Source organism: the organism of the source record quoted next, unplaced genomic scaffold (assembly GCF_019419815.1).
Source record: "Pyrus x bretschneideri cultivar Hongxiangsu unplaced genomic scaffold, Pyrus_bretschneideri_v1 Contig6, whole genome shotgun sequence".
NCBI lineage: Eukaryota > Viridiplantae > Streptophyta > Magnoliopsida > Rosales > Rosaceae > Pyrus > Pyrus x bretschneideri.
In genome coordinates this window covers 3,317,264-3,330,013 of record NW_025999798.1, presented here as the reverse complement: position 1 = coordinate 3,330,013, position 12,750 = coordinate 3,317,264, and the positions used below count along the sequence as shown (strand labels likewise).

The 12,750-nt window shown below is 37.3% G+C and overlaps 2 protein-coding genes across 4 annotated transcripts; both read right to left on the bottom strand.

Annotated features, from left to right (window-relative positions):
* Positions 1-974: 974 nt before the first annotated feature.
* Positions 975-3,892, bottom strand: LOC125471622 (protein trichome birefringence-like 2). Its single transcript, XM_048572284.1, has 5 exons — positions 2,753-3,892; positions 2,254-2,446; positions 1,976-2,166; positions 1,712-1,870; positions 975-1,554 (listed from the first exon to the last, which is right to left on the bottom strand). Exons 1-5 carry the CDS (start codon positions 3,652-3,654, stop codon positions 1,212-1,214), a joined length of 1,788 nt encoding a protein of 595 aa, XP_048428241.1. The 5' UTR covers positions 3,655-3,892; the 3' UTR covers positions 975-1,211.
* Positions 3,893-5,387: 1,495 nt separating this feature from the next.
* On the bottom strand, positions 5,388-10,467 carry LOC125471526 (protein NSP-INTERACTING KINASE 3-like). 3 transcript variants are annotated; one of them, XM_048572012.1, is made up of 11 exons: positions 9,748-10,467; positions 9,392-9,524; positions 9,204-9,275; positions 8,941-9,084; positions 8,761-8,832; positions 8,591-8,650; positions 8,403-8,497; positions 8,154-8,297; positions 7,172-7,516; positions 6,445-6,836; positions 5,388-6,063 (listed from the first exon to the last, which is right to left on the bottom strand). In XM_048572012.1, the coding sequence occupies exons 1-11, from the start codon at positions 9,869-9,871 to the stop codon at positions 5,746-5,748; spliced, it is 1,899 nt and encodes a 632-aa protein (XP_048427969.1). In that variant the 5' UTR covers positions 9,872-10,467; the 3' UTR covers positions 5,388-5,745. The 3 variants fall into 3 exon arrangements, with proteins under 3 accessions (XP_048427969.1, XP_048427970.1, XP_048427971.1); XM_048572013.1 differs by having other exon boundaries at positions 7,172-7,513; XM_048572014.1 differs by having other exon boundaries at positions 8,154-8,291.
* Positions 10,468-12,750: the final 2,283 nt, after the last annotated feature.

The following is a 12,750-nucleotide window of genomic DNA, read 5'->3' as shown; positions in this document are numbered from 1 at the left end:
TGCCTATATTCTTAACCCTACAGTTTAGCTCATTTGCATTTTGTATGTGAATATCATCCCATATATAGTTTAGTTCTTCAACCTAATCAAACCATAATCTTTCATTTTGCATGGTATATTGGGAGAAGCTAATCTATGTATAATTATATATCAAATCAATTTATCAATCATGCGGCGAAGGTAATTTTCACCTTTGTTTATGTAGACACGGTGAAGTATATTTGTTAAGAGATTGTGCTCATTTTTTGTGTGGCTTGTGTTCTAGTGAAACACATTAAAGGACAAGTGCATCCTTGTTTGAAGAAAGTTATTAGAGAAGATGCAGCATGCTATGTGCTACAAGATTTAGAGCTCCACTCAAAACCTGGAGTTTATGATGATTCAAGCATTTAGGGCGTCTCGGACATTCATTTAGCAACCAAGACCTTGCCCCGTCATTTCCATTATGTATGGTTACTCGATAGACAATTTCAAACATCTAGAAACCCATGTCGAGCAAGCAAAGTTCTGATCGGCAAACATGTCATGATTCCCATCAGTCCTGAATAACGAATTCACAAGCATAAATAACTCAGCCGTCAAACCAAAACCGCATTCCAAAATCAAGAATCGTAGCAGGATACCAAATTCAATAGAGAGAATCTTTCTCGCTCTTGTATACCCACTTCCAGCTACAGGTAAAGAATCAAACCACATTTTGTGTGAGATATTGGAAGAAACTGACACATGCGTTTATAGATAACGTAGTCAAGTGCTCAATTCATACATCCGGCACGATGGAGATTTTTATGCTAAAATCGTCTACTTTTGTTGTCATGTAATTCTTGTGCCGGAGGTTCTTTGCTTGAGCCAGACCACTTTCTAAAAAATTTGGTTCATATTCCTCTCTTCGTGAAAGAGGTGTCGGAAACTGTTTGGTTGAAGTGGTAAATGAATCAACTCATTCACAGATTTGAAACTATACTCCTGAGAAGGGTTGAATAGGTTGTGATTTTCATTGTCAATAATTACAAATGGAGGATTAATTGGAGCATGTTACAAATAGTATTTTAGTGATAAGAATGGCACTTACGGAACATGTCTTTTTGACATAAAATGTAATTCAATGTGTCAGAAAATTGAGATGTAAAAGGCTACTTAAGAAACTCTCACAGTACACAAAACTAAGCCGATACGATTAAAGAATACCAAACGATTGTATACAAATTTCTTCAGTTATCGCGTGATCCCCATCCGGCCTTCAAAAGAGCGGCGTATAGCAATTCATTCCAAGCATCTGGAACTCCAGGCAAGCACCAATGGCTGCAATCCTGAGACCTCTCAGCCGTAATTTGTTCTTCCACTGTCTTGTATTTCATTCTGTAAATGGAAGGGTGTCCATCTTTTCGGTAATCGGTAAGCCTACTTATGTTTAAATAAATCACCGGAGTTTTCATTTCCTTAAGTACATGCTCTAGAGCTCTCATCTTTGAAGGGTAATTCGCTAAATAAGTTTCGTTAAAGATTGGCTCCGTTTCTTTGTGGCACTGTCCGCCTGAGTTCCATTGCCCTCCGCTACAACCAAATTAAACAGTTCCATTTTCATTGAAATCTAAACAAATATAAACTTCCTAAAAGGAGCAAAATTGGATTCCTCCAACAACAACAACATTCAAAAGTTTGAGACCGATATAGAGGTAAGTCAAAGTGACGAGAAAACATGGTCCGATACCTGAAATGGGTAACTGAATATCCTCTGAAGAAAACCTGAGTCCGGTTGACATCAATATACTTGTCAACCCATCTGGCCCAAGTGGTGAGAGCCCTCTTGTATGCTTCAAGAACCTTGAGTCTTGGATGCACATAATTGCCTTCTTGGTAGTAATCTTCTCTGTGAAACCACCAAATGCAAAAATGAGATAAATCAGTCAAGTGACATGGTAGTTTGATTGGTAGCACACTGCAAGGGATTTAGAAAGCAAACAACGGTGCGCACCCTCGAGATGTTTTTTCATGAGTCCACCAGTGTCCAGTGTTAAAAACTATGACATCCGCATCATGGTACATTGAAGTTGTCCGGTCCATCAAATCCAACCTTAATGTCTCAAACGTACCGTTTTTACTCGTGAATGATGATTCCCTAACAAGGAATGGAGAAACAACAAAATCCACCGAACAATTATAATCCTGCAAGTGCGGCAATAGCATGGATGATTAGAGATTTTCATTCCAAATATTGATTTTTTAGAACATACAAAGATGTATGACACTTGCCTCAAATCTGAATGCATAAACGCCCTTCTTTTTAAATTCCTTCTTCCCAGAAATCTCATGAACTCTTTTCTTGTTTCGAATGACATGACGAAGAATACAAACCAGAGATTCCCACATGTTCCTATTCAGTGAATCCCCCACAAAAACCAACCGCTTTCCCCTCAACCTCATCAGAAAATCAGTGGCATTCAGACTGAGGATCACATCAGTAAGAAACAACGGTATGATAAGAAGATTTACATGGCAGAAGTTCAAAGACCGCTAAATATAAATGCTAGAGCACTTTCCTTTTAGAAGAATCGATATTCTAAACTACTCTAAACTACGAATAAAAGAGGACTTGGATGCACGGGTGGCAGGCACACTGCCCAGGCCAACGAGCATAACTCATATATTCAATGTTAGAGCACTTGTTTAAAAACACAAAATTCATTAGATTAAAGTTTGTTTTTAAGCTCAAAAACACAAAATTCGTCAAGAAATTGAAGATGGATTTTACCTTGGGATGTCACATTCACTTGGCTGCCATTTCCATTTTATAAAAGCATTGTCTGGCCTCCCATTGAGGTGACAATTAAAATCCCTATCAATGTATGGGCAAGAACCTCCAGGATAATATGGCTTTGAATCATCTCTCGCCCACCTACCATTAAAAATATCACATTTCTGATACAAATCAGTCTGCATTTTCCCCATTTGAGAATCAGACTCAGCGATTTTCACAGTCGAATTTCCTCGATGAGCTGCCTTCCAAGCCCTTTTCTTCTTCACAATTTTGGCAACATTACCATCCACACTAGTAGAATTCCTTGAAAAACTACCTTCAACTGCCTTCTCTGCATACGTATCTTCCTTCCCAGACAGGCTAAGATTCCCATTAGCCCTCCCTTCCTCACCATGCAAGCTTCCATTTTTCGAAACCTCAGAGGAGTTTCCCAAATGGGCAATCTCCAAACCAGTTCCTTCCCCATTTGAATTCAAAAAGTTACCGTTTTCAGCAATTGCTGGCCCCTTCTCACTGTTTTTCTGCTTACCCATATCTCCTCCAACCCCAAAGCTTCCATCTTTACCCTCCTCTGTAAAATTCCCCAAATGGGGCTTCTCCAAAACAGTAAAATTTTGCTTCCCAGCAACTATTGACTCATTTGCTTCATGGGTTTTGTCCACAAAATCCTGCGTTTCTGAACTGCTTGAAAAGGAGAAAGGCCATGAAACAGAAGAAGAATTCAAACTGTAAAACCCTTGAATCGAAGTTTCCACTGCAGGAGTCTTCAAGAAGTCGGCAAAAAACAGTACACCGAGTACAATCACTGAAACTCCAATTCCTAAGCCAAACCCAGAAATAACCTTTCTTCTGGGTGAATAAAACTGCTCTGGAAATGCAGGCTTCTTCCAAACCATGGCTGAAAGATAATGCAGAGGATCTACTGCAAATGCGAGTGAAATATGAATTTCGTTTGCATAATCAGGAGAGGAGATAAGCAAGACGAAGCGTGGAACGGCATCCTTTCATTTATGAAAATATGGAAGGAAAAAAACACAAAATTAAATAAAAAAGATAAACGAAAGATATGGGAGCGGTGCGTGCGCGTGACGCAGAAAAGCAGAGTGCTGGAACAGTAAGGGCTTCTTCCGCTCTTTGGCGTGGAGAGAGAGAGCGACAGTGAGAAAAATACAGTTACAAAGATACCCGTCGACATCTAATTTCATAGACGTAAATACCCTTCATTTTGTCCTCAATTTACACCGCAATCTGGAAGTGTATCGTATAAGTTGTGGGCAGATTAGTCATTTACAAAGGGTTTCGGAGTAAATAAAACGCGTCATTAATGTACGAAGCGGAAGGGTAGCTTTGGGAGAAGTGCTTTTGAAATTTTGAGTTTTCTTGTACTAACTGCCGAACGACACAAATAGGATTGTTCCCGCCGACACATAGAGGACACGTGGTGGAGTTATGAGGCCCATGGAACATTGATAGCGATTGCCGATCACTCCATCCGTTGGGATTGCGACGCGTGGTGGTGGTGTCTGAGGGAAGCTGTGCGTCGGCGACTGCGATGCCTTCCAGGTGGCTGGAGCACGCTGCACGCGAAACACAGAAACAAGTTTTGTCTGCATGGGTTGCAATGCTCCAAGATTCGAATCAGTCCAACGTTATTCTTGTTCGTTAAATAACGTATTTTATTTTTTGTTTTTCTAATTAACGAGAAGTAATAGAAACAGTTTAATGAAACACTACAAATATACGAGTTTTAGTTTAGAGAAATATTATTGACATACCGAACAATCATTATGCACTTCTTCCTTATAAAAGTGCACTATAACGAGCACATTACAAATTTTTCGAGCTCTGTATAATAACTTTGTTAATTAATGAGTATTTAAGAGTAACCATATGTATAAATAATATACAAATCCAGAAAATATGTGTACATAATATATTTAGCTAGCAAAATGAAAAAGGAGCAAGTGAAAAATATGGTTTTGGACGAGTCTTCTGCTTCTTTGTTGTTTCTTTTGCAAAAGAGGAGTTGCTTTGATAAGAAAAGCTCGACAATCGTAGGAAGAAAGGGATACGGTAATTATGGGTTGGAATTTGGAACTCATTGGCCCATGGGCTATTACTTGTGAGGCTATGGCACAATTGTCCTTGGGTCGTTCTTTTGCATATTTCGTTTGGGAGTAGGATCTTCTCTCGTACTAATCTCCTTCTTTTTCCTTTTTTTTTTTACTTGAAAGGTTATTTTTAAGCCACGTTAACATTTTATATTGGTTTTTTTATATAGAGAGAGAATCAAGAACAAGAAAGTGTAAGAGGAGGGGTCGGGGGAGGGGAAGAGAGGGTATTAGGAGGAAAGAGAATCCTAGTGCATTGGTTTGAAAATCTTGGATACCATCTCCTACAATTGGAAGAATGACCATCCATGCCACCGTGACAGTATTTCAAGAGAAATGTTAAGGGAACACTCAAAAGTGATAGTACGTCATCTCAAAGTTTAACGTTAATTTTCGTACCTATATTATAAGCTAATGTACCAAAAAACATAAGATGCAAAAGAGTCCATGAAAAGTTCCAATTCACAGAGAAGCTCATTAGCATTTTTCATCTTCCAATTTAATAATGTACTATCATATGAAAAAATTGAAATAACATTAAGTTATTAATTTAAAATACTGACACAAACGTAGTATCCGGACCCAAAGAAACAACTGAAAAGCCTGTCATGGTTTTCTGTTTTATGAATCTCAGATAATAATAAAACTAGAACAAAAGCAACTACGTACAAATTTCAGAAACAACTCCAAAATCTCTTTGGCAGAAAGCTCAATCAACTCAATTGATTTTCCAACAAAGAAAAAGGAAAAGTGAAAAAAAGCAGCTTTTACATGGACTTTTCTTTCTCATTTTTACAGACGAATACAATCACATATTTCTGATATTTCAAACTAAAATTAACTTAATGAACAGGGGAAAATTTTGAAAAATGGTTGTCACCTAGGGCCAGAAAGCTCCATAGCTTCCACCACAAGTGAAGATTCTTCTATAAAATCTGAATATCTTTGACGCGGGTGTTCACACGACCGGAACCTCGGTGTCTCTACCTTCTGCGAGGCCTCCCATTTCTCGGCTAAGCCATCACCTTCCAACATCTTTAACACCTCTGACATTTTTGGTCGGTACAAAGGATTAAATTGAGTACACAACAAGGCAACCTGAACCATTTCTTCCAGTTCAACCCTGTCAATATTGCCCTTTAGATCCTTATCCACCATGAGATTTAGCTTTCCCTCCTGATGGAGCTTCTTCACCTGCATTTGTGTTACACAACCATGTGAGTTGTTGAAAAACATTTTTCTTTGTAGAACATGGTATTTTCTCACATACATCAGCAGTGAAAATACCAACTCTGCGTTAATGCAGTTATGCAAGTAACCCATTAATATTTCATGTAACAAACCAAGTTTCTTGACACTTCTAGCAACACTCTAAGGATCACATGTATGTACCATCAGGACAGAAACAGGAGGGAAAGCCAACGGCCATGTGTTAATACGTGGTTTGAAAGGGAGAGAGTGTTACCCAATCAAGCATTACATTGAGATCACAGTTATTTCATACATGCAATTAGGTAAATCTTACAAATGAGCATGCATGTCTGTGTGAGAGAGCGAAAGGGAGAGATAGCGTACCCAATCAAGCATTACACCCTTCTGGTTTGCAACTCGTCCAAAGTCCAAAGCCTTTTGACCTGTGATTAACTCCAGGAGTAAGATCCCAAACCCGAACACATCAGTTTTATCTGATGACTGACCAGTTGACAAGTATTCTGGAGCGATGTGACCAACAGTGCCGCGGACAGCCGTGGTCACATGAGATTCTCTGTGATCCAAAAGCTTTGCCAACCCAAAATCTCCAACAACTGCCTCGAAGTCTTCATCGAGCAAAATGTTCGCGGCTTTAACATCACGGTGGATAATTCTTGGGTCACACTGCTCATGCAAATAAACCAAACCCCTGGCTGTACCTAAGGCTATTCTCTTTCGCCTTGCCCAGTCTAGAGCTGGTCGACCATGTATGTGATCTGGGGGAAAACACACAGAATGCAAAAAAGGGATTTAGCAACAGTCGTATGTCAGATTTGAAAATTGTCAACTTAGCGCTACAAGAATACTCTCAAATTGAACAGATAACAAGGAACACAAATGGTTGCGATCAATGAAATGCTGGAAAATAATAAACGGTTTATATTAGTTGAATCATTATCAACATGTTAGGTTGAATAAAGTAATTTTTTATATCGTTTTGCAGCTTAGTTTTGGAAGTACTGGGCGTTGGACTGGAGATGAGAATATGGGAGGCTAGGTTCTGATTAGAGGCTGGCAATAACAGCAAGCAGAATTAAAACAACATGCTAACCTCTTAATCGAGAGGCTACACTTCCGTTAGGCATAAAAGGGTAAACAAGAAGTCTTTCGTTCTCAGTTGAACAGAACCCGCAAAGCCTCAGAAGATTCCGATGGATAGCCAAACTAATCATCTCAACCTCTGTTTGAAATTGGATCTCACCACCAGCGGTGCTGTAGTCCTTCAGCCTTTTAACTGCAACCAGAGTCCCATCGTTCAAGCTTCCTTTGTATACAATCCCAAAACCACCCCTACCTAGAATGTTCTTTGAGTTGAAATGGTCCGTTGCTGCCCAGAGCTCCTTAAATGTATACCTCTTCAAATGCCCCAAGCACACTTCTGGGTCATACTGATCTGCTGCACAACCCACCAAATCAAGAATTCATGGATTATCGTTGGTGGGGAAAACGAGTATCACGGGTTGCATGAAACAATATTAAGAAATTCTCAAAGTACAATTCAAATCCTAAGGGTTCACCGAAAGAGAAGGTTCAACGACTTGAAACACTTTCCCTAAGATTACCTAACTACAAAAGGAAAGTGTTATTCATGATTTAGATTTTAGTCATGTTTTGAGAATCTTATTATTATGATTATTATTATTATCTCCTATTACCATCATGTGTTAACAATCTTTATATGAACAAATTGACTCTTGTGTTTTCTACATACAAAATCTTTTTTGTTGTGTTTGGATAGAAGAAATTAAAGAGAGAACGTGCCTTTGGATTTGGGATTTTCTGAACTATTCATTTCTAATGAATGTTACTGCATTTTACCAAAATATCAAAAGCTGAAATCTGAAAGATTACTGATTGAAACATTCACACACTCAGACTTGCACCATTATTAAAGAGTTGGAGCAGTGTGGCCCTTAAGGTAGGTAATAAAAGGACGAATCGGAACCATACCTCCTAAAATTCAAGCACCCCTATCAGGATGTTAAACTATCTGAGATACTAGTATCAAAATCTAGAAAAGCAGGAAAACTTACCATTGACATCGAAGAATATCTGCTGGTTGTGTCTATATCGCAGCCAAACAAGTAACCCAATAATTATTATGACACCAAAGGCAGCACTGAAGCTTGCACCGAGGACAATAGTCATGTGGTGGCGTTTTGTTCCAGAGTCTGATTCTAAGAAAGCCAAATTCATGAATCACCAGTGTCACAAGGAAGGCTAAAGGAAGGAACATAAAAATATATAAAAAAAAAAAAAAAAGAAAAAACGTGCATGTATACCTTTTAGAGCATCAGGTGGGAAGGATAGTGGCTCTGGAAAGACTGCAGAACAGTTCTCAGACTTTACTCCACAAATTAAAGGGTTTCCAACAATTCTGAAGTGAAAAGGAAAACAAAATAAGGCTGAGAAAGGAACCGAACTCCACGAGTAACTACGCATTAGTGGATCAAAAAACAATATAGCTCACTTGAAAGTTCGTGCGGATATTTTTGGCAAGGAACCGCTCAAATTGTTGAAAGAAAGGTCCCTACACAAATGTTCATTGAAATTATCAACAAACAAAACTCGACTTATAGGTTTTCCCATTTATACTGCAAAGAAAAGTAGAACACACAAAAGAAGGGGGAAAAGACATACACAAGAGTGAGACCTTCAACTGCAGATAGAGACTCGGGGAAGGGTCCTGTAAGGCTGTTGTTGTTTAACCGCCTGTCTTGCTCGAAAAACACGAGAAAAGGTGTAAGCATTAGCTAAACTCGCGTGGTTATGAAATATCAAAATGTTTAAAAGACGTAATGTGATGATTTTTGAACTTACAAATAATTCAGGTTCTTTAGGTTGCCCAGCGAATCTGGTATGTCACCATTGAAATTATTATTGGAGAGGTCAAGAGTCTGAAGCTTCTCCAAATTCCCAATTGAAGCAGGAATTGGACCCGAAATCTCATTGTTTTGAAGCAACCTGCACACGTAAAACAGTCACGTTTGTTCAAATCAAAACACTTCTGCAACACAATATCAATTCATATTCAAATTTCACAAGAACAAATAAAAACCGACATGAAGGAGGTGCAAACTTACACAGATTGCAAGTTACTGAGGTTTCCAATCGCCGGAGATAAGATACCGGACAAGCTCTGGCTAGGCAATCCCCTAAACAAAATAATAAGAATCATTTACCGAGAAAATAATTCATCAAATAGACAAATAGTAAAGAAAACTCTGAATTTTTTTTTTTTTTCTAGCCATAAATATCCGGAAGAACTTACAGAGCAGATACATAGCCATCAGGAGTACAAGTAACCATCCTCCAGCTGCAGGGATCTACAGAGTTACTATCCCAGTTTTCCAAAACGTTATGTGGGTCATGTAGATCGCTTTTAATGGCCGCCAATGCTTCAACTGTGAATATTTCCAAAAACAAGATAAAAGGGTTATTTTCTGCAGGAATTTTCTTTTCCATTTTCAAGTTTTAAAGATAAAAAAAATAAAAAAAAAATGCAAATCCTAGGCTGCACCCAATTGAGACAATGCAATGGTGAGAGCATTAACTGAACAAATTGAGGGAGAAAAAAATATATATGGTATTTTCCTCTTAAAAAATTAATGAAAAAATTAAATGAACCTTCATAATTTACACCAGTAGGAGAAAGAGTTGCAGAAGAAGCCTCCACCAATGCCAAAACAAGTAAACCCAATTTCCACAACGTGAAAGTACTTCTTCCCATGTAGTCTTTTTCTCTCCCCATTCAACTTTCTTTGTGCTAATTATAATTAGAGCAAAGAAGCAGCTTTTATTCAAAAGCACCACAACCAACAAAAGCACTATCCATTATCCAATTGCCTAATCCAGAATATGCAGCAGTTTCACAATCAGAATCCTAGAAAGCAAACCCCACTGCTCTTCCGGCTTTTCACTTCCAGATAAAGTCAGTGTCTTTGTGGATGAAACTTGAAGGAAACAAAAACCCAATTGCTAAAATCACTTTCCCAGAAAGCACTTTGCTCGGAAATAGAAATTCGAATCAAACTAAGGAGAATGAGCACCGTATGAGCTGAGACAAGCAGCAAAAGGGAGAGAATTTTCTCGAGAAACAAACAGATACAAGCCTGGATATATGGGATCCTAGAGATCTGAAAGTAGTGGGTTTGATTTTCTATAAGTTTTGGGCGATCCCCATAAATTCCATGTGGGCTGTGTTGTTGGTTTGTAGGCGAGCTCAGTCCTTCCTCTGTGATTCCTGCAATACCACTACCACCACCATTATCTTGGTTTACAAGGAGTGAAGGAGTGAGAGTGAATTTCCATTCAAAGAGTGAAAAGGAGAGTGAAATGAAACTCACTCACCCACACCAGAAAAAACCACACACGCAAGGGCCAATGCAAAAGGCCAAACTCGGACACAGATACACATGCCAACAGAAACCATCAACTAAAAAAGAAAAATTGTGCCTTTTTAAAAAGAAGGAAAAACAAAAGGGCAGTGAAAAAAGGGGTTTTTGATATTTGGGAGGGAAACAACTTGGTAGGGATGAATGATTGGGGTTGCTATTTACACCGACGTAATTTGTGACTTTTTTTGTGAGAATTTTAATGAAAAATTTTCAGTATTATTTATTTTAATGAAAAATTATATTTTTACATTAAAAATTTAATTTTTATACTATTCACTTTACTCTTTATTTTGTGTTTATCTTTAAAACTCAAAATTTTCAAGTCATTTTCATTAGTTTTCCTTTCTTTTATATGTACTTTTGATCGTAAACGTTATTTTTTTTAAGTGTTTAGATTAAAAACGTTAAAATTTTAATTAAAGATCAATTGTTTGGAATTACATTGTGAAGATCCACTTAGCAAGGAAGCATTTTTGCTAACGTTATTTTAATTAAAGATCAATTGTTTGGAATTACATTGTGAAGATCCACTTAGCAAGGAAGCATTTTTTCAAACGTTATCAGAACTATTTTTAGTGTTTTTATCAACAGTCTCGAAGAGGTTATAAATCATTAATGGCTTTTAATGTTTTTCATTAACAATCTCAAATAAGTTCTGAATCATCAATAGGTCCACCTTTAGTGTTTTTCATTAACAGTCTCGAATAGATTCTAAATCATTAATGTCTTCGACTTTTAATGATTTTCGTTAACAGTCCTGAATAGGTTCTAAATCATCAATAAGTTCGGTAGACTCTATACAGCTTAACTCGACATGATTGCACGATAACAAGACTGATCAAAATACAAAGAATCTCATGTCCACAAATAACGCGGTCAAACACTCTCTATCCAAATTATGTAAGAATTTCAAGCTCTTGTAAATTATGTCTTACCAATGACGTAGTCTGAGATTTGAACAAATTTTTTTATTTGAGATGCTAAAAGAAATTCAAAAAGAAAAAGTATAAATTAGGGGGACAAAAAATAAAAAAGTAATATTGGGGGGGGGGGGTGGTGATTGGACTGAAGGGAAGTGTGGAATTGATCAGAGAGAAAAATGGGATAGTCTATGCAAAAGGGCAAAGATTGCAGGTAAGTTTCTGGCGGGTCACGTGCTTGGATTGTCTTGGCCTTCGTTGGCATTTGGCCTGCTCACTCTTTCTTTCAAATTAAACGACATAAAAGTGATCACACTATTCAGTTAAAGTAGTTCTACAGGGCATGGCCCCCCATCTTCTGCTAAAATCAGCTGCGAATATTTCAAGTAATTCCTTTGGTTTTAGATTTGATTTTCGTCAAAACAGAATCTAAACTATATTATTATGATTAATTTAGTGTGAAACTTAGTTCACTTCTCAACTTCTTTGAAAATATCGTCTTTTCAAAAAACAAAAAAAAAAAGATTCAGATTTGATGTAAAGTGGGTCAGTGCATTAGTGGTTGAAGGATTCAATTAAGTGGTTTGAATTTCTGAATTGGTTAACTTCAGACACAATCCGGAGAAGATCTCAATTCATATTCATTTATCCAAACAAATAACAAAAACGTTTTGCCATGTTTTTGGGACTTTCCAAGAGGATTAAACTACACGTGTAACACTAAAAATATTGGCAAATTTAGGTAAAAGTGGAAGTGAAGAGAAATTTTGGACCCACGTTGCGATTTTAAAAAGAGTTAATTATGTTTAAAAAAGTTAGAGCACTCCAAATATTTTATATTTTAGAAAGTAAAATGCTCGTATAAAAATGCACAATTAAATTTTAAAATACTAATAATAGTTGTCTTAAGTTTTATTATCTTTTTAAGTTACTTGAGTACTAAAAACAAAGAAGAAGAGGAACTTGTAAGCTTTGCCCTTAGTGTCTCTTTCTTTCTTATAGAATTTTGTTCTATTGTCTTTTTAGAACAAAGAACAAGAGGAACTAGTAACCTTTACCAAATGGGTAATTTTATGCTATATTTCTTTCTTTCTAACCTAATTTATTATGTGGATTTGTTGTCTCTCATTTTTGAATTGTTGCATGCATCAAGTATCGTAAAAAAAAATAAGGGTATGAAACTAGGATGAAAAAAATTTCGATGTATAAAAATTTGAAAATCACCATTATGACATCCCACATCGTCCAGGGGAGTGATCCTTATATGTATATTCTCATCCCTACTTAGAACGAGGCTTTTTGGGAGCTCACTG

Bases quoted from the DNA above. Each gene is read 5' to 3' on its own strand.
- LOC125471622 (XM_048572284.1), bottom strand. From the start codon at position 3,654: ATGGTTTGGAAGAAGCCTGCATTTCCAGAGCAGTTTTATTCACCCAGA. The intron at 2,447-2,752 runs GTAAAATCCATC...TGTGATCCTCAG, and splicing joins AGTGAATGTGACATCCCAAG to TCTGAATGCCACTGATTTTC. The intron at 1,555-1,711 runs GTATCGGACCAT...ATTTGGTTGTAG, and splicing joins TATTCAGTTACCCATTTCAG to CGGAGGGCAATGGAACTCAG.
- LOC125471526 (XM_048572012.1), bottom strand. From the start codon at position 9,871: ATGGGGAGAGAAAAAGACTACATGGGAAGAAGTACTTTCACGTTGTGG. The intron at 8,498-8,590 runs GTGAGCTATATT...TTTTCACTTCAG, and splicing joins ATATCCGCACGAACTTTCAA to AATTGTTGGAAACCCTTTAA. The intron at 6,837-7,171 runs GTTAGCATGTTG...GTTTTCCCCCAG, and splicing joins TGTAGCCTCTCGATTAAGAG to ATCACATACATGGTCGACCA.